This window comes from Wolffia australiana, chromosome 3 (assembly GCF_029677425.1).
Source record: "Wolffia australiana isolate 7733 chromosome 3, ASM2967742v1".
Taxonomy (NCBI): Eukaryota; Viridiplantae; Streptophyta; class Magnoliopsida; order Alismatales; family Araceae; genus Wolffia; species Wolffia australiana.
In genome coordinates, this window is record NC_135837.1 from 3,515,001 (window position 1) to 3,541,520 (window position 26,520).

Below are 26,520 nucleotides of genomic sequence, written 5' to 3' on the forward strand. Positions count from 1 at the left end.
ATTCCTATTATTAATCTACCTCATAGAACTATTTATAGATTTATATTATTTCTGACATAAGAAATTAAATCAACATTGATATATCTATCGACTTGCACGCACATCATGAAGAACACCCACATGATTTTGCCCGCTCGAGATAGAAAATGATATTTTTTCACCCCATTTGCGCGTAAACTAATCTTGATATTTTCGTACTTAGATTCCATAACGACCATGCTTTATTGCATTATTTGTACTCATTTCAGATCTAATTGGTTCAGTTTATATAAAAAAATTATCAAACTTTCGTACAAACCTTCAAGGTTGAGTGTCATGCATCTATTGACCCGAAAGCACATCATGAAGAACACCCAAACGATTTTTCGCCGTTGAAAATGAAAACGCCACGGGCCAACCATCTCTCCGGGAGGCTTTTGCAGCTGCAATGGCTACAGAGACTCTGAAAGCCAGGATTTCCAAAGCAGAAATCTCCAGATCGTCATTACAAGCATAAACGAAGATCATGATCATCCCTCATGTTTATCCCCGCGAGAAGCTCATAAAAATAAAGTATTGAGACTGATGATGCTCTCGCTCCTCGGACAGCATCTCTGTTCTTCTATAGAATCCTGTAAGCGGTATTTTCTGCATAAGAACAGGAGCAAACGGAACAAAATACGCAGATGAACACCAGAAATATGATATCGATGAAAATTTTGAATATTAACGCACCTTCTACGTGGTTTAGTCTTTCCTCAGGGCCTGGATTTGTGTTGTTTCGCGTGGAGATTACAGCTCGTTGTCCGTTAAGTCTCCAATGCTTCTGTTCTTCCAGTTCTCTAGATTGGCGATGTTCCGTAACAACGAATTCGCCATTCACGCTGGTTGGAGCGGGAAGGCGGTTCGCCAGTCTTTGGAGCAGTTTAGGGTTTCCGGAGGCAGTCTACGCCCGACGACGCTTGATCCAATTCATGGCAGGGGATGATCGTTTACGAACACCAGCCTGCAACAGAGGACGGATGAGGAAAATTCTCCAAGCTGGAGGGAAGAGAGAAAGAGAGATGAACAACCGTCGCTTCTTCCAGGAGCGGTAGAGCGATCGCTAATCCTGTAGATCTCATTTCCCTGCCGACATCCCCTCTCGGCCATCCGCCGTTTCTCGCTCTCTCTCTCTCTCTCTGTCTCTCTCTCTCTCCCTATCTCTCTTTATCCGTATCTCTCTTCCTCTCTCTCTCTCTCTCCTTATCTCTCTTCATCTGTACCTCTCTCTTTCTCTATCTCTCTCTCTTTCTCTCTCTCTCTCTCTATCTTTCTCTCTCTCTCTCTCTCTACATATCTCTATATTTCTCTCTATCTCTCTCTCTCTATTTCTCTCTATCTCTCTTTCTCTCCATCACTCTCTCGCACTATATATATTTCTATCTTTCATATCTTTCTGTATCTCTATTTATATATCTCCCTCTTTTCACTCTATCTATATCTCTCTTTATCTCTATCTCTCTCTATCTATCTTTATCCCTCTCTCTATCTCCTCTTTTATCTCTATCTATATTTCTCTTTATCTCTATCTCTCTCTATCTTTATCCCTTTCTCTATCTCCTCTTTTATCTCTACCTATATTTCTCTTTATCTCTATCTCTCTCTATCTATCTTTATCCCTCTCTCTATCTCCTCTTTTATCTCTCTTTATCTCTATCGATCTATATCTCTCTTTATCTCTATCTCTCTCTATCTCCTCTTTTCTCTCTATCTCTACCTCTCTTTCTCTCTATCTCTACCTCTCTTTATCTCTATCTCGCTCTATTTGTCTCCCTCTCCATATGTCTGTCTATTGATCTCTCCACATATATATCATTTTATTTTCTGGAAGCTAAACCTGAAAACATAATATCCAAATTCAGAACAAGTATTAGACATGCTGCTTATGGTCATTAATGAACAAATTCAGAACGAGTATGCTTGCGATTAGAGTTTAACGGTCCTGGTCTTGTCTGCACTTTTAGCAAGGACCTAAAAAAATACACATATTAGTACTAATTAATAGGGTCAAAATATGTCTAAATAAAGAGAAGTGTAATAATACACCAGGTATCCCCTTGTATCATAGGAGGGATAGAATATATCTGTAAGAACAAAACATCCCTTATAACCAGGATTTAGACATACTTTAAATGACAATCTAAAATCAGCAATTTGCAGTAAGAAAATGGTGTATAGGAGTTATAATACCAGGCAATAAGTTTAAATATATATATCCATTCTATTATATTATATAAGTTAAAATATATTATAAAAGTTAAAATATATTATAAAGTTAAAATTATAAAATGAGAGAGCAAGGATTGGCTGTGAGGCTTCACCGATTGAGAAATCCTAAGCTCAGTACTTGGAGGCTTTGCCAATTGAGAACACCTCAGCAAAAGGCAATGAAGGCTTCGCCGATTGAGAACACCTTAGATGCGTCACCGATTGAGAACACCTACATGAATCACAGATTGAGATAACCTCAGGCTTTAGAGGCTTCGCTGATTGAGATCACCTCGAGCTTGTTTACTTGTGGTTAAGCAAAACCCTTATTTTTACAAGGGCAAGTTTCATAATTTAATTCATTAATGTATCAATAATGTTATGGGATTCTTGCCGAAGGGTCAGTCGGGTTTCGGTCTAGTCTGGTCTGGTCCCAGGCCGGTCTCAGTCTGGTCCTGGTCCAGTCATGTTGACAAGTAAAAGTCACAAAAAAGTCAAGAGAACAAAAATGCAAAAAAGTGTATAAATATCCTCATAACTTCTCAACATTGGCTAAAAGGTTTTGTATCTTAATGTATGAAATTAAGGCCTGAAGTGTTTCGGAAATTTTCTTGCAATAATATGCGTTTGCAAGGTTTTTGTTAATTTTACACAGTTTTCTGGCTTTTATTTTACCAGAAACTGACTTATTTCAGTCATCATATATGTCTTAATCATTTGTTTCTCTTTATCACGCAATCAAACCATCGTATTGGATCTCAAAGCAGGTGTTTGAGCAGGTTAGAGTGAGCAGGTTAAGGGTTCATGAATCTTTGAGTGGTCCCATAGGAGCCTCTTAAAAACTTTTAGCCAATGTCGAGCAGTTGGACCGGATTATTACTTTGAGGGCCAAAAAAAGTTGGAATGCAATAAAAATGAAGGTAGCCTGGATCAGCCAAAGAGGACAACATAGCTGGAATTTTTAGCATGGTTTTTGTTGGTTTCATTTGGATGTTGGGCATCTAGTGGGTCGGTTTCAATAAATTTAAGGGATACCTCACCACATCCAAGGAGAAAGATGATACAAATCTCATTTTTTATACCTATTGAGGCACAGTGGTGTTGAATAGAATCGTTGATCACCTCTAGAATCCCCTTCAAAAAACACTCTTTGAAAGAGAATGGACCCGCCAAAACACTCTTTCACAAGGCTAGCCACTAATACGACAAAGTCCAAAGGTAAATATTAGAGAGAATGAGAAAATAGCATAATTAGACTCTATAAATGCTATGGATTTTTTCCCATTTGATGCCCCTATGTTGGAGGGCTAGGATGAATTTATCTGCCCCACAAATCCATGTCCTTTGATGAATCGATAGATAGAGAACCAGTTCTACATCCAATTTATGAAATCCATAAAGAGTGGCTCCATTTGTCTTGGTCACTGGCAGCTGATATAATTTACAAATCATCATTTGTATTCTTTTTTCTACTCCAGGTCAGGGGTTTGGATTCTCTTTTTCTCCTATTTACCTCGATAAAGTCTCATCAATAAATACATGAAATAATGAAATTCAAGAAAAGTTCTTATTTTATTTATCTAATGAAATATCATTAAATTATCTATAATATGTGTTTTTATGTTAATTTTCCAAATAAGTATAGAGTTTAAAATACACTAATATATCAATTCATGAGTGTCACATATACATATGTGTATAAGGATGTACTTAAATATGAATTTATCAATGTAGCAGAAATAGTTATAATTTTTGATAATTCAGACTTTGGGGTGTATTATTGATAAAATAATAATTAATTATAGACTTATAGGTAATCTGAAATTAAAAAAAATAAAAAATCAATAAACCTTACTAGCATAGGGAGTCGATCATCAGAGAGCAAAGTAATAGTGAGTAAATTTTCATTTTAAAATAATTTTTGGTAGATTTGTAGTTATAATTTATTACCTATAAAGCAAAGTAACTAGACATAATCAAATATTTATAAAGAATTTCTATCTATATTAAAATTAATCCAAACAGGAAACAGTAGATAAAATATGATTTTTGGCTAGTTTTTAGGATTTTTTAGAATTATTCTAAATTTAAAATAAAATAAAATGTTGGAGGCGTTGAAACTGTTTGGATGTTGGATAGCTGGTACTAGAATAACCTGGAGACAAAGGTGAACAGATAGAGATTAGGGAAAGAAATAATGATCGAACATCTTTGTCACGCCCGCCAAGCCCCAAGGTGATCAAGACTCTTCCACTTCTCCTGCGGCTCTTGCTCTGAAATGCCCTTTTGTACCCAACTATCACTAAATGTAAGAGTATTCAAGAACAACTGTAAACATGCCACTAAACCTTAGATTTGGATTGAAACAAGAGTGACTATTAAATTGGATTGTGAGGGGTTTATGTAGGGAAAAGAGAGAAAGGATGACCCATGGATCTCCCAAGGTTTTGAATGATCAAGAATTTTTTTGCAGTCTCAATCCTGGTGAAGAGGTGTCCTCCGATCATATTTAAGTCATCTGATCGCTCCTCATTATGGTCGCTCACTTGGCTTGCCTTTTTTAAGCTTTGGCATCAATGAGATTTAAGGGATCATTAAATGCTCATCAAAGCATTGCAAGCTGTAACTCTGGGCCACTCCTGTTGCTCTAACGGTGGTTGGGCCTTCTTGAAACTATTTTCCTTAGCGCAATAACCCTCAAATGAGACCTAAATGAGAAAATTTCAAAAACTAAAAAAGAGAAGTGAGAATCATTCCACTTGACCCTATGAGTCAAGTAGGCCTAGTATAAAAAATACTTATAAATATTCAATTATTAATTTAGGACAACTTCATGAATTAAGGGCCAAATGATAATTAAATGATATATTTAAATATTAATAGCCATTGTATAGTTGACTCAAGTATGTCATTTAGCACCTACTATTTCATTCATCAATTTTATGTTGATTTAGAGAAATATGGGTTATTATTTATTTATAGGCAATCACTACGATCATGCTCACACAGGAAAACTCTATGAATAAAGAGAAATATGATGCGTAATTTATTTCATAAACTTTTCATTGATGAATTACAATAAAAAAATAATTTTGATGGTAGGGTATTAAAATATCTACAAATGGCACATCTATTGAGTATACCATTCTACGATTAAAGTTGGATCATAGAGGCCTTATTATTAATTTTTTTACTTATGGTTCTATTTTATAAAACTACAAACAATAATGTAATTTAAAAAATAAATATAAAAATGTATGAATAGTATGTTGCATGCAAGCTAATCACTCTTCCGTGTTTAATTGATGATCATTGATATAAAATTTCATTCATTATTATTTTCCTTTGTGTCCATATTTTATTGCTTAAAAATATATTCTTATGATAAGGATGCATGATATGGGAAGTTAAATATTTGGATAGATTGTAGGTGATCTTGAGGGAAACAATTTGCTCAATTCCTCAGTGTGAATCCCTCAATATTATTTGATAAATGTTAAATTCACATGGAAAATTCTTGTAAGGCATAGGATCCATAAAAATAATGAATTTTTTCAGGCACATAAATTAAAAGTAAGTATATACAAAGAAACTATTGAAAAACTCAATTTCAAGTTTATTTCCATTTATTTTGTTTTTCACATGAATGTGGGAAAACTAGTGAAATAAATTTAAAATTGAAATATACTTGGAATAAACCTTCATTCTTAAACCTTAGTTTATGGATTTATTGTATTGCATATAATTTATCAAATTTTATAAAATAATTCTGAGATTCTACTAAATTTTAAAGAGAAAAATAGTAACTAGTTTAATTAAAACACCGTAGCTGGCCATTTAGTAGTTGACCGCATGATAAATGCATGCATATTTCCATTAATTTCAAATGTTTGTAGCATTATTAATTTAGAATTTGTCATAGTAACACATGAATTAACCTAATATTTATGCGCACGCTGTAAATTCTTATTTTTTTCACATTATGGTTATTTTTGACTAACTCCTTGACTTCTTTGAAGTCAATAAATTGTGGTGCTGAGGAGTAATCTATAGTTTCACATGTGCAGAAATTTACAGGAATGAGAAGATGGTAATTCGCAAAGTGTTGGAGAATTTTTGAGAGTTGAGTGATTCTCAAAAGGCGCTTGAAAGGAGAAAAAGGTGTTGTGGGCCCTCAAAAGAGAGGTCTGAGGGAGATGGGACAAAACCTGGCTTCCTCATTGGCTCTAAAAATCCATACAAAGAAAGAAGCTAAGGATTAGAAGCGGAAGCTCTCAATCAATCGAGAAAAGAGGCAAAATGGCAAGGAAAGAGAATAGGAATAACCTAAAGGGGTATGTTAGTAATTATTCCAAAATATAAATATACTTTTTTCTCTATAATTTTCCCTAATTCTGGATGTGCTCTAGCAAGTGGTTGGTCTACATGACAAGGCATGTTTCAGAACCGGGTTGTTCAATCTGCTGAATGTAAGTTTATTGAAGTTTTCTTACAATCCTATTGAAAAACTTATTTGCATGGCAAAATATATGGAAAGAGACTTGAGAGAAAGCATTTAAGCTCAGAAAACATACATTGAGGTTTTAGGAACCTAGATTTAAGGTTTTCCCATCATTATCCATCCATTTACTGCTAAGATCCATCATTTACTCACTATAAACACTCATTTTGTCTACTTTATCTCTCTAGAATTTGTTATTTTTTCTCTTGAGCTTCATCATATCCCTAGTTAGTCCCCCAAAAGTTTCATGAAAAATATTTTTCATTTGTACCTTCAAATTCTACCTCAAACTCCTTTAGTGTCTAAATTTTCTTTCTCTATCTCCTCATTTTGCGCTTTTCTCTTTCTAGAACCAGTTCCTTATCTATACATACTTTCACCAATATCATCTCCATTTCATAAAATATCATCTTCATTTACACCTTCAAATTCCATCTAAACTCTCTCTATCCTCTTCTTCACTTTCTCTCTTTATCTCTTCATTTTCTCTCTTTATCTCCTCATTTCAACATTTTCTTTCTCTAATCCTGTTTATTCGTCTCACTTGAATATTGCCCTATTTTTATATAGATTCCCCCGTGAGTTCCCATTTTAATTGCCAGAAAAAACAGATTAAAAAATCAGTTTTGCCTTAAAATTCTTGTTTTTCTCTCATTGACGCCACTTTCGTGCGTAGGTATGCGCTGCATGGCGGTGCCCATTACAGCACTGCCATTTCTTGCCAGTTACATGCACATGCAGCTACACACCTGGCCGACAGAGGGGTGCACCCTCTCAAGGGACTTCGCCAATTTTCAGCTAAGTCCAATAGGGTTTGAACCAAGTTAAACTGGTTTGACGGGGTGAACTGGCCAATTAAAGAAAAAAATACTTTTTAATTTAATTGGGCTGCCTCTATTTGGCTAAGTCCAATAGGCAGATCCAATAAACCGACCGAAGCCCAGCCCATAGAGAGATTCGCTGCAGCCGCCGCCACTCTGCCGCCAGCACTATCGCTCTGTGATAAACTCAAAATTCGAGTAAAAAATTACATCTTTGAGAACTTGAGTTAAATCAAACAAACTTATAACTGATAATCTTAAATAATTGAATTAGTTAGTGGTGAGTATGGGTTGTCTCTAGAGGAGAACATATATAAGGGAAAATACGATCTCAATTGGGTGAAGCGAAGATGAGAGGAATTATGTGTACGGTATTGAATGTGCGATGAGAGTAGATAATATGATGATAAATGGCTTATTAGTTTTTGATTAATTTGGGATTAGGATGGAGGAGAAAGGGGAGCGAGATGGGATCATAACAACGACATAGTAAGTGGCAGCGGATACAGTGATAGAAGTAGCGAGAATGAGGTAGACGATGGTAGAAATGAGAGACGTAGTAATGTATGTTGGTTGAAATAGGAAGGAGAGAAATGTCTGATGAGATCGTCACAGTCTAGAGAGCATGTGAGATAAATGTTTAGGTGAGGCTGGGTAGGGGACGATGATAGAATGGATTGAGGATGGCAGTGGGTGGGGTGATAGATGGTGATGATGGATAAGCTAATTGTGTTGGAAATGTTCAGTGTAAGGGAGAAGGCTAACCTTAAATCCCTATATTCCGCCAGGATCACGGCGTCTTCTTGCTGCAGATAAGCCTTTTCAGTTCTCTACAGATAACACTTGATGGACCTTCAAAACTTCACTTTCTTTCAATCAACCTCACTAGGTGGAAGTGATATCAAACATGTTTTTAACAAAGATCGAGGGCTCAATTGGTAGATTCAACCACAGGGATGACAGAGGATGAAATGGAAAAGCTACCCTTAAAATTTCATATTGATCCGAGCTCTAGATTATCGGAACTCAAGCTTGGAAGTTGGATGATTTCTAGCCATCAATTTAATTCATATATTTTTGTCTCCTCATCCTTGCCAGCGCCGTCACATCATTCTGTTAGGGTTTTGTCTCCTCTGGGCATTAAATGCGATGATTGGTTAACATTCCTTCTAGTCATTCACAGTCGACAACTCTCGTAGCGCCATATGTCACCTTCTGAAAAATGACAAAAAGGAATAATGATAGTTTATTATTTTAAATTTATTATTCAATAGCTTTTGTTGTAACGGATATGACGCCTTGTCAGGGCGTGCCATGACAACGGTTTCCCCTTCTCAACCAATAGAAATGTGATATGTATGCACCACATGTACATATGTGCTCATGTGTACACGTGGCACTATGTGGTGCTGCCCTGTCGCCGACAGAATATAACATTACCAAATTTTCACAGATCATCGCAAATACCCATGTTAGGTTTAAATTGTTCACTTTGTGCGAATTTAGTTTAATCCTTTTTTAAAAGATAAACATATGGTTATTATTACAGATATGTTTATTATTTCAGAACATATAAAAAAATGTGTTCTTGTGGTGGCCTCATCAATTTGCTCTCTCCCTTTGGCCTTGATGGTGTGGTGATTTGTCCTCGGGCCTTTGCCATGCGGAAGTTTTCTCTCTCCCTCGACCCTTGATGGCGCATCAATTCGCTCTCTTCCTCGGGCCTTGGCAGCATGGCGGTTTGCTTTCTCCCTCGGGCCTCGGCGGGGCAGCAATTTTCCCTCTCCCTTGATCCTGCACGGCGCGGTGGTTTGCTCTCTCCCTTGGGCCTCGGTGGCGCGACAATTTGTGCTCTCCCTTAGGCCTCGGCGGCACAGCCATTTGCCCTCTCCCTCAGGCCTTATTGGCGCGGCCGTTTGGTTTCTCCCTCTGGCCTTGGCGGCCTGACGATTTGCCCTCCAGCCTTGGCAATGCACCGGTTTGCTCTCTCCCTCAGGCCACGGCAGCACAGCAATTTGTCCTCTCCCTAGGTCCTTGGTGGCATGGCTGTCTGCTCTCTCCCTCGGGCCTTAGTGGCATTGTGGCAAAATTTTGATCGAATTATGCACATTTGTAGCGATTTGCGTGAATTTTACAAATTGTGCAAATTTTGTTCCAATTGTGCAAATTTGTAGCAGTTTTTGAGAATTTTACAAATTGTGCAAATATTGTTTGAATTTGTTTTTTGAATTCTTTTAATTGTGTGAAAAGAGCAGAATAAAGAACAAGGCCTTATGCGATTCTTTTGTGCAATTTTCGTGTTTGCTTCAATTCAAAGGAGAGAAATATTAATGCTTTACTGATCTCTTTCTCAGACCACACAACACATTTATTGCTAAAAAATATCTCCTTTTGTCTGATTGGTCGTGGCCACCTACGTTAGGAAAATTCAAAGAAAGCCCAACCTATATTCTAAAATTCATATAAAATATAATAAAGCAAAAAAATTAAAAAAATACATATTTGACTAGAAAAATCATAGTTTTCCAAATTTAATGTTGAACAGTTCCAAAAAAATCATGTTATAACTCAAAATAACATTTTTTTAGAATCTGCTGCCAAAACAATCTCTAAAAATACATAAACATACAGAAAATTCAGAATATAATTCTAAAAATGAATTTAATCATTTTAAGCTTATTAAAATCCATATATGATTAATTAACTGCAAATAAACATGTAGATATGGTCATATTTAGCTAGGAAAAATGCATATTAATACTCTACAGCCGCTCTAGGGTGCATGCTCTACTGCCTTGCCGTTTCAGCTTGGCTGCTGTCACGCTTCTGTCCCACTGCTACTCTACCGCTATTTCGCGGCTGACGATCGCCGGCAGCGCATGTAATTTATCTATTTTTTAGGTTTTAAATATTACAAAAAAACAAGAAATAAATTAGGGAAAAACAGGAAAAAATAGGAACATTTATTTTTAAAATCTGCAAAGTATGAAAAATTAAGAGAAAACCCTAAAATTAACATAATACATTTATAGTGATCTTGACATGTAAAAAATTCTAAAAAATATATCACTCTCGCCTTTATTATTTCTAGCGGTTTTTGGTATAATTTAAATTACATAAAATCGTAAAATATTCATATTTGATTTTATGTTTGAATAATATTACGAAAATTATTTTGAAGTATTTTTAGTGTTTTTCTTTGTATATTTTCTTTAAATTAAATTGTTAGAATTATACAAATGAGCTACAAATGCTGAAGAATCCCAAAAATTATATTTCTTACTTTTAAGCTTATGTCCTTTATTCCAAGTTTGAAGGAAAATTTGAAATTAAATTTCTGCCTCTGTGTGGATTGACATTTACTTGTTGTAAATTAATTATTGGGTTTTTCAATATAAATTTTTATAAAGATTGTTCATTGAGTCTGAATTAAAAAATGACATTTATATGCAAAATCCCGACTTATCAACGGGTACCATTGTTGAGGAGGCAAGCCAAATTTGATTTCTGAATTTTTTAGGGCTTAGGATTTCTGCTAATTTTATTTTCTTTATGCTTCACTCAAGTTTGAAGTGCACAGATATATTTTGGTTAGTGCAAAGTGAGAGGGGTACTAGATGATTTCTTAACTTTTATCTTTAGATATTTTCTGTAGTAATTTTTTATTTCTTCATATTAGTTGTTGTATACAAGGTAGACGATATTGTAACAGACGTTCAATACCTCTAGAATCTATGGGAAAGACTAAGAATTTGGAAGAAACTTGTGCAGAAATTGAGGAGACATTTGTGGACGAGATTAAGGATTTAGCTAACAATCATTATGATGCTAATTGAGTGATGAGAATGAGGGAGTTTTGTGAGCAAGTGGTGAGGAATATGCATCCTAGGGTCCATGGGACCAAATATGTGAATGTGAGTTTTAAAATAGACCGTCATCTTCATCAAGTGTTGCCATCAATATATGGAAAAAAAACAAAGATATTGAGCATTTATACGAATTTGCAAAGAAATGTGATTCTTATATTATTTCAGTAGTGACTTCAATTGCATTGCAAATGAGAATGTTCCCTCATGCTCTTAAGGATAAGGCAAAAGATTGGTTCAGAAGTGTGGGTAAAAATTTTCGGAATTTGAGTGAGATGGAGAGATGTTTTTTGCAAAAACATTATTCAGTGGGAAAAACTAATGCCTACAGAAAAGCAATTAGAGAGTTCATCCTATGATCTGATTATTTTAGGGAAGCATGGGAAAAATTGAAAGACCTTACTAGAAAATGTCATTATCATGGTCTTCCTGATCGGCAAATAGTTCAATTTTTTTATGATGGGTTGAATGACCATGACAAAAGCAATTATTTAGAAACTAGTATTAGTGCTAATGGTGGTACTCTTATAGATAACATAGTTGATGAAGCCACTAGTATTATTGAGAAATTGGCAAATAGTTGTGCATAGCATCAGGTCTTCAATCGCACCAGGAGAATTTCGGGGCCAAAATATGGAGGGCTGGTAGATTTTAGTGCAATAGAACTGGGGTTGTGGAAAGATAAGATACATAAGGACTTAGGCAAAGTGGGTAAGGCTGTGGAAGATCTATTCCAGAACGTGAATAGTATGATGAGCTACTCTCCAACCTTTACTTCCCTTTTTACTAACCCTAAACATCCTTCTCCTCTTTGTTACGTTTGTGTGAGTTTTGATCACACTGATGACATATGTCCCACTCTTGATCAGGCGAATAATTATGAGGGAAATAACCTCATGCAAGGAACTTGGAATCAGATGGCCAACTATGGAAACAGGGATGGAGCAGAGAAGGGAAATGCAGCATCCAACCACATGCATATCATCAGCAGAACAACCAAAATTATCAGAATTTGGCTTCCAGCCCCTCGTCCTAAGTTAATTTCAAATTCTCAAGATTCATGATCTAATTCCATGATGGACATGTTAAAGCAAATAATGTTGAGGCAAGAGAAATTCTTGTTGAATAAAAGAAGAATGGGCCAGAATGGAAAATTTGGAGAGGACAAATGCTGGACAAGGAGGGCCAAATATTCAATGGTAAAATGGAGAATTTAGAGAGGAATTATGCTGGACAAGAAGGGAACTTCAGACGTGACAAGAATAAAGGTTAAATGTATGACTTGGCACCACTAGCCAATATTCAGGATAAATTCCAATCCAACCCAGTGTTAATCCTATAGATAATTCTTTTATTGATTATGATATTGATGATTCAGAATGTGCTCCATAAAGGGAAGCATATGAATAACAGGGATCTTATGATGAACCTATGCATCTAAGTGGAATTTCTAGATTAAGGAATGGGAAGGAACTAGCTGATCCATTTGAGAAAAAACATTGTAAGGAACCTGATATGAAAGAGGAAGACAGAGTTTTTCATGATTTGAGAGAAGATCCTAAAGAATGTCTAGAGAAAAAGACCACACTAGAACCTAACCAAAAAGACTATGTAACCCCTATTCCTTTCCCCCAATATCTGAAACCTTCCTAAGTTCCTCCGAGTGATAGTCGCTTAAGGAAGCCAAAACCACTATTCCTTTGGTAGATGCAATTCAGAATATTCATTTAAACTCAAAGTTTTTGAAAAATCTTTGTACTCGATCTAGGAAGCAGAACAGGATTCAATTATCTGAGAGTACAAGTTCTATTTTATTAAATCAAATTCATATGAAGAAAAGAGACCCATGATCTCCATTGATTAAATGTGAAATTAAGGGAAAATGATATTGAGTAGATCGCCATTGGATATAGGGGATATTGTTAATGTTATGCCCAAATAGTAAATGCCAAACCGATATCCATCCGTCATCCGATATCGGACAACCGATATACGGTATCTGGGTAAAAGTGGGATGGTTCTGGATATCAGATATCGGATATCGGTCGATATCCGTCTATAGGCGGTTGGACGGTTATCGGTACGGGATATCGAGGGGGGGGGAGGACGAGGCGGATACCGGATCCTGGATATCGGAAACCGATATCCGGATCAACACCGATATGGGCATTTGTTTAGGCATTCAACCACGATCCCATATTGGAAATTTTTTTTTGGGTCTAATTTATAACTGTCTCCGCCTGTACACATGTATGTGTGCTTACCCGCCATGTTATGAAGCCAATTTTGAGACTTGAGATAGGCATAATAGAATTTCCGTTATTATTTCGTGTCTAAATTTGTGGGATAAATTTGGGCGTTAACTTAGAAATATTTTAATTTTTTTAATAGAAATAGTGAAGAACCCGAATAATAAATATGACGGGTAATTATAAGGAGAGACTGATGATATCAGATATCAAGAGTTGGTTCACTAAATTTGGGCATAATACAAGTAAAATATTGATCATATTATGAAGTTTCTCTCAGCTTATCAATGCATGTTAATTTCCCAAGCCAAAAATTGATGATATCGAGTACCCTAAATATTTCAGATATCTTTTCCCCGATCCTACTTCTCAATTATACTCATTTTATCAAATCAGGGTATAAGAAACCCAAATCATCATTTATTAAAAAACAAGAAAATGATATTGATCAATGTAAGTCATCAATACGTATCCAGATCTGGATGTAATGAAGGTCCAACGAAGTAATAGTACATGTTAACTATCCCAAGTTTATTGATTGATCTAAATTAAAGTAGTTTGCTCAATTTGATAACCAACTTTTTAATTTTCACTCTCTCTTAAGTAGATGGCAAACAGTTTCCACTTTCCTATGTTTATTTATGTGTCTATATTTATTTGTTTTATATTTTAAAATGAAAAATGTACTGCCACAATCTTAATATTAATTACATATATTTTAGGTTCATCACAGAATAAAATTTCGATTCAGAATAAGTATTTCTCCAAGTTACTGGGTTTCTGGATGATTATCGTGAATGGGTAGTAATTCATATGTAAAAGATAAGATGGGCCCATGGTAAATTTGAGTAAGAAATTCAATTATTTGGAAAATAACCCCAAAGATACCTATGACACTGTAAATTTCAGAAAGGAGATACGAGGATTTCCAACTCCATTTATAATGCACAATCTCTTAGTTTTATTTCAAATTATTTCCTTTTGTCTTACTTAATTTGAAATATGTTCATTTATTATTTTTATCTAGCATTAGGAGAAGGAAATGGTGACCTAATTTTTTTTTTAAGTACGAAATAGAAATAGTGAGGAAGAGGAGTAATAAATTAAGACGGTGTAGTTATAAGGAGGAGTGCATTTTTTTTGGTGGGATAGACGTTGGCCTTAAGCTATGTTGGATGCAATATAAAGTAATATATTCTTAAGAGAAGGAAATATCCACAATTTTTAATTTATTTTTTGAAAAAAGAAATAGTGACGAGGATGAATAAATATGACGGTGTAACTATAAGGGGAGAGTGTGATATGTGACATAAATGTGGGCCTCAAGCAATGTTTAAAAATCGTTTCATACATCGATGTTAAGTCAAGAACAGAGGACGCCAGACCAAAAAACTTGCCACGCCAGCGTTGTGATGTCAGAGGTTTGTACTCACCTGGTTGTCACCTGCGTAGTGAAAGCTAAAGTATAAGAAAACATTGAATTCGTTAAAAAATGGAAACATGTACGTAATGCGTCTATTTTGTACCTCTAGCACATGCGAGCACACCATCTTCATCTTCATCAGCATCCGACTCCAGATCAACGTCATTGTACCATTGTTTGTTGTCCGCCAGGAGCCAAGACTTCACAGTGATAAGAGTTTCGATGCTGATTGGCGAAAGACGGGATCTCTTGTACGTGACGATAACGTTGCCCACAGAGAACATGCGCTCGGCAGGTGATCTTGTCGCACAAACGGAAACCAGCTCCTTCGTAACGACAACAAGCAAGGGGAAACGCTTCACGCCTTGTTGGCCCAACAGGATAGTGGCGTGAAGACTCCGTCATCGGGCACGACCTCTGTCAAGTATTGGTTGAACTTGTCCCACATCGTTCTCGCTGCCGCATGTGCCTATTGGGCTTTTCGCATAATGCTTTGGAGCCACGTGTCCAACTCTTTGCCTCTGTCGGGTCCCTCTACATCAGCCTCTCCGGGGCCACTTGGTGACGTGTCGCACAATAACAAGGACCGAACGTAGGCAATGGTTGCCTCTCGAACGCCTGTGATGGCGCGACACAGTCCGAGGCCGTAGGATCATCGCTCAAGGAGTCGGCATCGTCATCGACCCCGCCACCGATTCGCATCCAGTCCGCACGGCAAGCCAAAGCGACGATGCGCGCACCCGGATTCAAATATCCCCGGGTAACGACGCACCATCTTCAATTCCGTTTACTGATTTTTCTCTCTACATTTATGTTTCCTCTCGTATTCTATTTTCATCGTAGCAGTGTTGTAGTGAGGGGAAGTTCCTGTATGAGGATACCTTCCCCTCCCGATATCGGGTCCAAACCCATCTCTTTATTTTATTTTTGTAGTCTTAAAAGGGGGTCCATCCACCTCTCTTCTATAAAGGAAGGGGTGGGCACCCTCCAAATACCACTCTTTGAATTTGCTTAAAAAGAAATGTTGGAATTTGAAGACTCCCTCGTTGAGGAAGAAGGAAGAACGAGAAAGAAGAAGGAAGGAGGAGGAAGAAGAAGAGAGAACATGGGAGAAGGGGACACCGCCGCCCGCCGCCAGCCCACGCTGTCGCGCCCCACACCGTCGCGCCCTGCACCGCCGTGCCCAGCGCTGCCGCGCACTACGCCGCCGCGCACTGCGCCGACGCGCACTGCGCCACAGCGCCCCGCGCTGCTACGCCCGGGCTGCTGCGCCCCGCGCCGTTATGGTCGCGCCTCCGTGCCCCACGCCGCTCGTCATCGCATCCCGCACCGTCGCGCTCCGCATCACTGCGCCCAGTGCCACCGCACCCGCGTCGCGTGCCCTGCGCAGCCATGCCACGCCGCGCCGCTGCGCCCGCGTCATCGCGCGCCCGGCGTCGCTGCGCGCTCTCCCGCGCCCCAGGCCCCGTGCCGCTGCGCTTCGTTCCGCTGCCCCCCGCACTGCCGCGCCCCGTGCTGCCGCACCCCACGTCGCCACGCCCTGCGTTGCCTCACCTCGCGTCGCCGCGCCCTGCATCACCGTGCGCTATGTCGCTGTGCCGTGCGTCGCCGCGCCCTGCGTCACCATGCCCGCGCCGCCACGCCCACATCACCGCGCCCTGCATTGCCACACACTGAGCCGCCGAGCCCCTCGTTGCTGCACCCCGTGCCGTCGCGACCGCAGCCCACCGTGCTCATCATCTCCTCTTCGGTGCCAGCCTAGACTGCCGCGCTATCGCCGCCCTCCGATTCTGCCCATCGTGCTCGCTCCCCACGGAATGTTTTAGCCACCGAGTTCATACCCTAGATGACGACCGGATGACGTCTTGACGACGTCTGGCATCAGCCTCGCTGGAGCATTGTCCCTTTGTGGAATGGATCCATCAATGCCGTAGCAGTGATTGCTTCATTCGCCCGCAAGATCATGGCGTACTGCACAAGCTTCTGATGCATCGCTTTATAGGCTTCCGCCATGGTGGCACGATCTGTCTCCTGCAATTGTCATACGCTTGCGAAGAACTGGTCATCTTCAATTTGCTGGATCACTTCCTACATGTGCGCTTTGAAGCCGTCGATGAGGAACAACACGTCACATATCGTTGGCGTCACTGTCTTGCGCACATGGTTTGTGGATATGGCAAAGCGGCCAAGGATTCGATAGAACTCCTTCACCAACTCCCACTCGTCCTTGGACATCTTCGACGTCAACCCCTTCTGTCGAAAAGACTGCGACACTTTGTCAATAACATCCCACTTCTTCACGGCGGCCGCTAGCATGGCGTAGGTACTATTCCACCGAGTTGGGCAGTCCAAGACGACCATGTTGCAGTCCTCTACTTTGGGGTCATCTTCACATGCCTTCCTATAAATTTATTTTCTTTGTTTAGAGCTCCAAATATTGTGCACCAATACGCGCACCTTCGCAACTGCGTCAGCCAAGCGTAGCGGCCAGCGTCCTCCGTCATAGTCGTCTGACTCTGAGTAGATGTCTCCAAGGTCATTGTCCTGGTCCCTGTCATAGTGTTCTCCCGCCCTCGTCACGTCACCTTGGTCAGGCTCCACGGCTTGAGCAGAAGGAACGCCAAAGTTTTTTATTGCCGCTTGAACGACGATGTTCAGTATGTGCTCGACATAGGGGACGTGCTTTCTGGCGGTGAAGTTTGAGTTACCGATCTTCATCTTCCTCGCCATCAGCGCCATCATCCTCTTATTTGCCGCGGTGTTGTCAGTGGTAACGCTGTAGACCTATGTAAGTAACGATCACTTGTGAATTGAAGGGGTTAGTTAAAGAAAAAAGTCGCCATTGAATGCCAACCTTCGACCACACGCCAAACTCATCTAGCGCTTGGATAACAATGGCCACCATGTTCTCCCCATCGTGTTTCCTAACGATCTCTCGAATGGCAAGTACCCGTTCCCCATACGCCCATTTGTCATCCACCCAGTGGACGGGGATGCCCACGAGGCCCGTATCGTTCTCAGTAGTCCATACATCCACAATGAGAGAGATGCGGTCTACGCTCTCCCAAAGCTTCCTCACATTGTCTTTCATGCGACCGTGCATTTGGATGGTCCAGCGCTTGATGACCTTCGCACTAGGTGGATCCAAGTCGAGGAGTGTCGCATATCACCACATCTCCTTGGAATCAACATTATTGACGATATTCCATGGTGAGTCGGTCATGCAAATGAAGCATATAATGAAATTCTTCATTTCCTTCGGCGTATGGGCCCTAATCGACTCGCGTCGTCCTAGCTCACCCTACTGTCTGCTCTAAAACTTGTCTGATATTCGTGCCTGAGTGGAGTCCTCCGACACCTCCCCCTTAAGCTCCGCGTGACGCACTGGATGACAGGCTTTGAAATGGCCCCAAAATACATTCGTACTCTTTTCGGCCTGGCGCTTTATCGCTTTCCTCTTATTGTGCGGGTTTATCTCCTAGCACAGTAAGCATGCGTAGCATCCATCCTCTATGCGTTCAAAGTAGTTGATGATGACTGAACGATTCGAACGAGGGTGACTGAGAACTATGCCAGAAGTTCACGTGTCCGTACGTTGAGGGCCTTTAGCTCCTGACCCAGATCTGTCTTGGGTTGGGTCATTGCCTCCGGGTGGGTTCATGTTTCTGAAGTCATAGTTTGGTAAGCTAAAATTCAATACGACGGCATAACATGATGCCAAACTACGGTTTAAACTCTGGTTTAAGTAACAAATGCAATGAATAAGACAAATAAGTAAATAGTGAATTATATGAGAGTAGGAGAGACTAAAAAGGGAGAGAGAATAAAAAAACTAAACAGAAAGACAAGACAAATAAGAAACCACTAATCAATAATATAATAAAGACATGAGGGAATCATGAGAAGGAGAAGATGAAGACGAAACAGAAGGAAGACAATAGATGAAGAAGCAGTAGGAGGAGGAGAGAAGATGAAAAAAGAGGGGAGGAGAAAAAGGAAAAAAAAGAGTAGAAGAGAAGAGAAAAAGGAGGTTAAGAGAAGAAGAAAATGCAGGAGAAGAACAGTAGAGGAAAAAGGGAGGACAAGAGAAAAAAATAAAAGAGGAGTAGAGAAGAAGATAAAAGAGGAGAAGAGAACAAAATAAAAGAGGAGAATAGAAGAGGAAAAAGGAGGAGAAGAGAACAAAATAAAAGAGGAGAATAGAAGAGGAAAAAGGAGGAGAAGAGAACAAAATAAAAGAGGAGAAGAGAAGAGGAGAAAGGAGGAGAAGAGAAGAAAATAAAAGAGGAGAAGAGATGAGGGAAAAGATAGGAGAAGACAAAAAAAAAAAAGAGGAGAAGAGATGAGGGAAAAGATGGGAGAAGAGAAGAAGAAAAAGGAGGAGAAGACAAGAAGAGAAAATCGGAGAAGAGATTAAGAAAAAGGAGAAGAAGAGAGGAGGAAAAAGGAGGAGGCAAAGAGAAGAAGATAAAGGATAAGAGAATAGGAAAATGAAAGAGGAGAAGCGCAGAAGAAAAAGCATGAGAAGACAAGAAAAAAAAGAAGGATAGGTGAAGAAAAAGAAGGAGAAGAGAATAGGAAAATGAAGGCAGAACAGAAGAGAAAAAAAGGAGGAGAAGAGGAGGAAAAGGAGAACAGAAGGAGAAAATTGAGGAAAAAAGACAAAGATAAGAGTAAAAATTGAGGAGAAAAGAAGAAGAAAAAGGATGAGAGGAAGAGAATTGGAAAATGGAGGAGAACATAAGAGAAAAAAGGGAGGAGACGAGAATCGGAAAATGAAGGAGAACAGAAGAGAAAGAGACAAGAATAGGAAAATGGAGGAGGAGAATAGAAGAGGAAAAAGGCAGGAGAAGAGAATAGGAAAAACAGAGGATAAGACAATTAGACAAGAACAAAAGGAGGAGTAGAGTAGAAGAATAAGGAAGGGGAGAAGAGAGGAAGAAAAACGAGAAGAAGAGAAGAGGAAAAAGGAGGAGAAGAGAAGACGAAGAAAGGAGAAGGTAAGAGGAAAAAGGGAGGAGAGAAGAAGAAAAAGGAGGAGAAGAGGAGAAGAAAATGAAGATGGAGAAGAGAAGAGGAAAAAGGGAGGAGAAGAGATGAAGAAAAAGGAGAGAAGAGGAGGAAAATGGAGGAGGAGAAGAGATGAAGAAAAAGGAGGATAAGAGAAGAAGAAAATGAAGGAGAAGAGAGGATAATTATATAATCAGAATGTATGAGAGGGAGAGAAGAGAGGGGAGAGGGAGAGAAGAGAGGGGAGACGAAGAGGAAGAGGGGAGAGATAGAAGGAGAGTAGAAAAAAAAGCAGAGGGTGAGAGAGAATCAGAGAGGGAGATAGAAACAAAAATTCAGAATGTGGAATTTGAGGGAGAGAAGAGAGAATTATAGAATCAGAAGGTATGAGAGGGAGAGAAGAGAGGGGAGAGGGAGAGGTAGAGGGTTTTAGAGCGTGGCAGAGAAAGAGGGGGGGAGATAGAAGGTGACGTAGGACGGCTACGGAATGGACGACTAAGGAATGGACGACGGAGGAATGGACGACTGGGTTGACGGGACAGACTATGGGTAGATGGACGACTAGGGAGGGATCAGACACTAGAGGGATAAAACAGCCACAGAAATCACACGGTCGTCTTCGGACTTTAAAACCAATGAAAATCTGGTGGTGCAGCTCCGACCCTTATCGAGGGCAGGAGTACTGTCTTCCCCCACCGCGACGATGCCTAAGCACCGAAATCAATATCCGAATTCGCGTCGCGAAGAAACACTCGAGAAAGAGAGAGAAGAAGTGGAAAATCCAGACCAAATCTAATTCTGACGGTGGTAGAAACTTCTCAAGAAAACACTAGACGGAGAACACTTTCGAAACCAAAGAGTTCAGGCGTACCTCGGCACCGTAGTGCGTGAAGAGGATGCGGGAAATTCCGATCATGACGAGGCTGGACGAATCCGGGTGTTGAGCGGCCCACTAGACGATAGGATCTGGGCGTTCCGGGCGTTGAACGGCCCACGTGAAGAGTGAGACGAACGAGTGCCGTCGCAGCAAGGTGGGGCAGGAGGCCTGGCCAGGCGGCGGGGCAGGCTAAGGGCATCCCTCGGCGGGCAGCCAGGGATGGCCCTTAAGCGACCCTAGACATGAGTACTGGGGGATGGCCTGGGGCAACCTTGGCAGCCCTGGTTGGGCCGGCCTGGGTGGCCTTTGGGCGGCCCTTGATGGGCTGCCTGGGGCGGCCCTGGGCGGCCCTTGATGGGCAGCCTTGGGTGGCCCTGCGTGGGCTGCCTGGGGCGGCCTTGGGTGGCCCTTGATGGGGCGGTCTTGGGCGGCCTGGGGGGGCCCTGCGTGGGCTGCCTAGGGCGGCCCTGGGGGGCCCTTGATGGGGCGGTCTTGGGCGGCCTTGGGCAGCCGTGGACGGGGCAGTGTGGGTGGCGACCTAGGGTAGCCAAGGGTGAAGGACGAGAAGGGGGGAAGAGAAAGAGAGAGAAAAGGGCAAAGGAGGGAAAGGGGGGGGGGAACGGAGAGGAGGAGGAAGACGGCGACCGATGACGCGAGGCAGTGGCGGCGGCGGCGGCGAAGACAACAGAGGCAGCGGAGGTAGGTTGAGGAAGAGATAGGGAGGCTTGGGCAGTCCTCCAAGAAGAGTTAAAAAAAAACTTGATTCTTGAATTATGACTGCCTAAGTGTTTCTTGAAAACAATGGCCTACATATACAGGCCTTGGAGGAAAGAGAAAATGATGAGAAATTAGAGACGAGAAATTAAAGACGTGCTACATGTCACGCGAAAGGACAGTTGTTGATCTGCCTCTGGCGACGTGTCATGACGCGCGTAGGGACGTGTGCGGATGGAGATGTGTGTGACGATGTTTGTGGCATGTCCGAGGCGGAGGCGTTGACTTCGGTTGACTTCGCAGTTGAGTCCGTAGCGGCAGTGCTGACTTTGGCTGACCGTATCGACACGTCCGATGGTGATGTGTTGGCGTCCTCGCCATCAGAAGGAGAGTAGAAAAAAAACAGCAGAGGATGAGATAGAATCAGAGAAGGAGATAGAATCAGACATTCAGAATGTACAATGAGAGGGAGAGAAGAGAGAATTATAGAATGAGAATGTATGAGAGGGAGAGAAGAGAGGGGAGAGGGCGAGGTAGAGGGTTTTAGAGCGTGGCAGAGAAAGCGGGGGGAGATAGAATGAGAGTAAAAAAAACAGAAGAGGGTGAGAGAGAATTAGAGACGGAGATAGAATTAGAAATTCAGAGTGTAGAATGAGAGGGAGAGAAGAGAGAATTATAGAATCAGAAGGTGTGGGAGGGAGAGAATAGAGAGGAGAGGGAGAGAAGAGAGGGGAGATGGAGAGGTAGAGTGTTTTACAGCATGGCAGAGAAGGGGGGGGGGAGATCGAAGGAGAGTAGAAAAAAAACAGCAGAGGGTGAGAGAGAATCAGAGAGGGAGATAGAATCAGAAATTCAGAATGTAGAATTTGAGTGAGAGAATAGAGAATTATAGAATCAGAAGATACAACAGTGGAGAGAAGAATAGAGAGGGAGAGGTGGAGAAGTAGACTGAAAAAATTTTAATCCGCAGATAGAGTGATAGAAAAGAGAGCATGATAAAGTTTTTTGGAAAAGAAGATAGAGAGACCGATAAAGATATATGCGAGAGATAAAAGAAGAGAAAGGAAGAGAGGTTGAAATGATGAGAACTGATCGATTTTCTTCTCGTCCGGACTCAAATGACAGGATTTAGATATTTCGAATTGGATAGGATTTAGATTTCTTTCTTGAAATGAAATTAATGAGGGCACATAAAACTCTACATCAATTATCAAGCATAAGCTTCCCGTCGAATTCATTTTTCCGATTTAGAACATGACCATGCTTGGTGGGGGAATGGGAGAGGAGAGGTTACCGCGCAACCTCCACCGCCAACCACCGTGCGCCCTCAGCCGCCGCTGTCCACTGCCGGCCTTCGCCTCTACAGTCCACCGTCCGCTGCCGTCCTAGCCTCCTTCGTCTAACTCAGCCTTGGCGCCAGAATTGAATCAAAAATGTATTGAATTGCCTACTTGACCATCCCTAACCGTGTAATTTTGATTCAAAATATTGCATTGAAAATTACATGGCTGAACTGTCAAAAGATAGGTCAAAATCAGATGTGGATATCGGTTTTTGATATCCACATCCGATATCCGTTACCTGTATCGGATATCGGAAAAAAAGGATACCGGAAAATCCATTTCCGGTATCCGATGCAGCATCCATCCCCATACCGGCATCCGATACCGGTATTGGGACGGGCAAAGCCTATGCCCAAAGCTATTTATGATGAATTTAAATTTCGAAAATTAGAGCCAATTTTGATAGAATTGTAGCTAGCGGATGGATCAAATAGACATCCATATGATAAGCTAGAGGATGTGATTCTGAGAGTAGATAATTTCTGTTTTCATGATGATTTTATTGTTACAGATATAAAGGTTACAAAAAATTTGAGCCATGCACCTATAATACTTGGTTAACCTTTCTTAGCAACAGCCCAAGCAATGACTGATTGGGGTCAGGGGACAGTTGAACTCAAATTTGACCAAGAGAAGATAGAAATTAAAATTTTAAAGCTTCTAAAACTTTCCTGAAAATTCTGGTGAGGATGCATATATATATGATCTTGTTTAAGTTAGTTGATATCTACACATGCGCACAGGAAATATCTCTACCTCCTCGGGGAGGAGGTAGATATACTACACACACACATGCGCACATGAATAAATGAACTAACTTGGGGAGTTAGTTTATTTCTACACGCGTACGCAAGGCTCCCTCCCTCTAGCCCTCCTCAAGGATTAGGTTTGGGAAACTCAAATCGAAATTTGCAAATTGAAAACCGGGACGACATTCCAGGTCAACAAAATGCGAAATCCAACTTTGAGTTCCTCAAATCTGGTTTGGAGTCTGTAGGTCGGTCACCAACACAGGGAATCCGCAAGCGCACTGCATCAACTATGCGATTTCCAACTTCCCAATTTCGGATTTAGACTTTTGATTTGCAAGATAAATGCTAGGAGTTGTGAACACAACTCATCTGAGGTGAGGCCTTCACTGATTGAGAAGCGCTAAAAGCAAGCAATTAAGCTAGCAAGTTCGGGTTTGGGTGTTAGGCCTTTGCCGATTGAGATCACAAAACCCAAGAAACATGAGTTTGCAAAGCAATCCCAGGAGGGGTTCCGGTTTTCTGGAGTTCTTGAGGTCTGGAAGTCTGGAGTTTGAACAAGGCAAAAGATTTTAAGCTGCATGCATTCCCTTTGAATTCAATTTCTCCTCATGAAGATGAGAAGGAACAAATATTATATACATATCTTCTATCTAATGTGTACTTCTGAATTAGCAATCAAAACTCTACCTAGCTCTTAACTATTGAGTTTTAAGACCTAATAGAACTTACCTAGAAATTATTTCTTCTCATTTATCTTCCATTCATGAAGATGCATTGTTTAAAGTTTTATCTCTACGTACATCAGCTATATGATGGTCCATTGATGATATTCAGGGCATTCATAGAGGGGTATGTGAGCATAAACCTTTTATTGAGGATAACATCATACCAACTAGCTAGGGCCAACGGCGCCTAAATCCTCATATGTTAGAAGTGGATACAAATGAATTATTAAATGGCTGAAAGTTGGTTTTATTTATGCAATTTTGGGCAGCCATGGGTGAGCCCTGTTCATGTTGTGTCTAAGAAATCTAGAATAACTGTGTTGAGGAATGAATAGGGTGAAGAACTCCAAACTAGACTTCCCATATGATGGAGAGTTTTCGTAAATTATAGAAAATTAAATTTAGCTACCAAGAAAGACGACTAAACACTTTCATTGATTGATAAAATTTTAGAAAAACTTTTTCACAAGAGAATATTTTTGTTTGCTTAATGGTTATTCAGGTTATAATCAAATTTCTATACGTAAAGATGATCCAAAAAATAACACATTTGTCCTGTAGGCACTTTTGCTTTTAGAAGGATGCCTTTTGGTTTGTGTAATGCACCAGTCACTTTTTCAATGATGCATGAGTGTCATGTTCTATGAATTAGTGGGAGATTTTATAGAGATATTTATGGATGATTTCTTTGTTTTTGGTTTTTCATTTCATATTTGTTGTCTAACTTGTCTAAGGTGTTTCAGATATGCGTGACGAACAAGCTAGTCCTAAGTTGGGAGAAGTCCCATTTCATGGTGCAAGAGGGGATAGTGATCAGTGATCAAGACATAAAACATGGGCTGGAGGTGGACAAGGACATAATAGAGGTGATCAAGGGCCTTCGTCCTACTAACTCCAAGCAACTTAGAGGTTTCCTTGGCCATGTAGGCTTCTATAGGAGATTCATCAAGGATTTTACTGAAAACTCCAAACCCTTAAGTGATTTGCTTTCAAAAGATGTTAATTTTAAATTGTGATTCTCAAGCTAAAATTGTCTTTCTTTCTAAGGCTTTTGAGAGCCAATGGACATGCCAGGTTGTTGCCCATCTTGTGCATAGGTAGAATTTATAGCTTGTGAATAAATATTTAGTTCATTCGAGCTATAACATGACAAATTCTAAACCAATTATACCAAAAAAACTGAAATGAATGGAATTATAGATGCATTTATCATGTTATCAGTAGTTCTAGATTATATGTGGAATGTGCTTGAATTGAGGGGAGTGCATTGATTGTGATGGAAATAAAGGTAATGTGCATTGATAAGTGATAAAATGGAGGAAGAGATGTGGGTAAGTACTATCACTGATGGTTGAAATGTACATACCTCTAAGAAGTGGAGCTGGTGGTGGCATGTGGAAAGTTAATGAACTATAATATCCTCCAGGATGGTAACCATGGAAAATGACAAAGAAATTGGGTTGAAAATAGAGAAGACCCCACTGACCTACTCATCACATGCCCAATGGGATGAGTCTTGCCTTTTCGTCTTGACTCTAGATCAGAGTGCCACTACTTCAATCCTTTAGTCTTTCAAGTCAAGAATAACCCAAATTATAATTTTTAATGATAAATATTTGAGTGCACAAATTTTTCATGATCGTCACAGATCATAATGAAAATTGGAGAGTTATAAAATGTTGATCGTTTATCTGCCCAGCCTAATCCATTTCTTAGATCTCTTATGTGGCATGGAATTGTTAGATCCCTCATAGTTTGGTACTAAAATATCCATTGGAATGACACATAAATTCAACTCTTCATGGATGTAATCAAATTAGCCATAATATGGCAGTCATCAACAAAACATTCCAAGCTTGAAGCGCTCGGATGACGAATGTCCAAAATATTTTGAAAGCAATGAAATGAAAATATGTGTTTAAAACTCTTGTTCAAAAACATGTAATATGAATGATGTTACAATTACATTTCGCAGTTGGTTTGGGATTTTGAAAGTATTACCCCATTATA

At 40.1% G+C, this 26,520-nt stretch overlaps 2 protein-coding genes across 3 annotated transcripts in view; both read right to left on the reverse strand.

The window, feature by feature from the left end:
* The window catches only part of LOC144701474 (protein MALE DISCOVERER 2-like), a 6,361-nt gene extending 5,180 nt beyond the window's left edge, over positions 1-1,181 (reverse strand). The window contains exons 1-3 of one of the 2 annotated variants that reach the window (XM_078573282.1): positions 1,053-1,181; positions 715-985; positions 299-611 (exon numbers count right to left, since the gene is read on the reverse strand). In XM_078573282.1, coding sequence (XP_078429408.1) covers positions 299-401 — 103 coding nt within the window. In that variant the 5' untranslated portion in view covers positions 402-611; positions 715-985; positions 1,053-1,181. Of the gene's footprint in view, positions 1-298; positions 628-714; positions 986-1,052 lie in introns of both variants that reach the window. The other variant, XM_078573280.1, reaches the window with a different exon arrangement.
* A 15,789-nt stretch (positions 1,182-16,970) lies between these two features.
* LOC144700476 (putative transcriptional regulator tpeD) lies at positions 16,971-18,180 on the reverse strand. Its single transcript, XM_078571873.1, has 4 exons — positions 17,944-18,180; positions 17,547-17,873; positions 17,238-17,486; positions 16,971-17,120 (listed from the first exon to the last, which is right to left on the reverse strand). Exons 1-4 carry the CDS (start codon positions 18,178-18,180, stop codon positions 16,971-16,973), a joined length of 963 nt encoding a protein of 320 aa, XP_078427999.1.
* Positions 18,181-26,520: the final 8,340 nt, after the last annotated feature.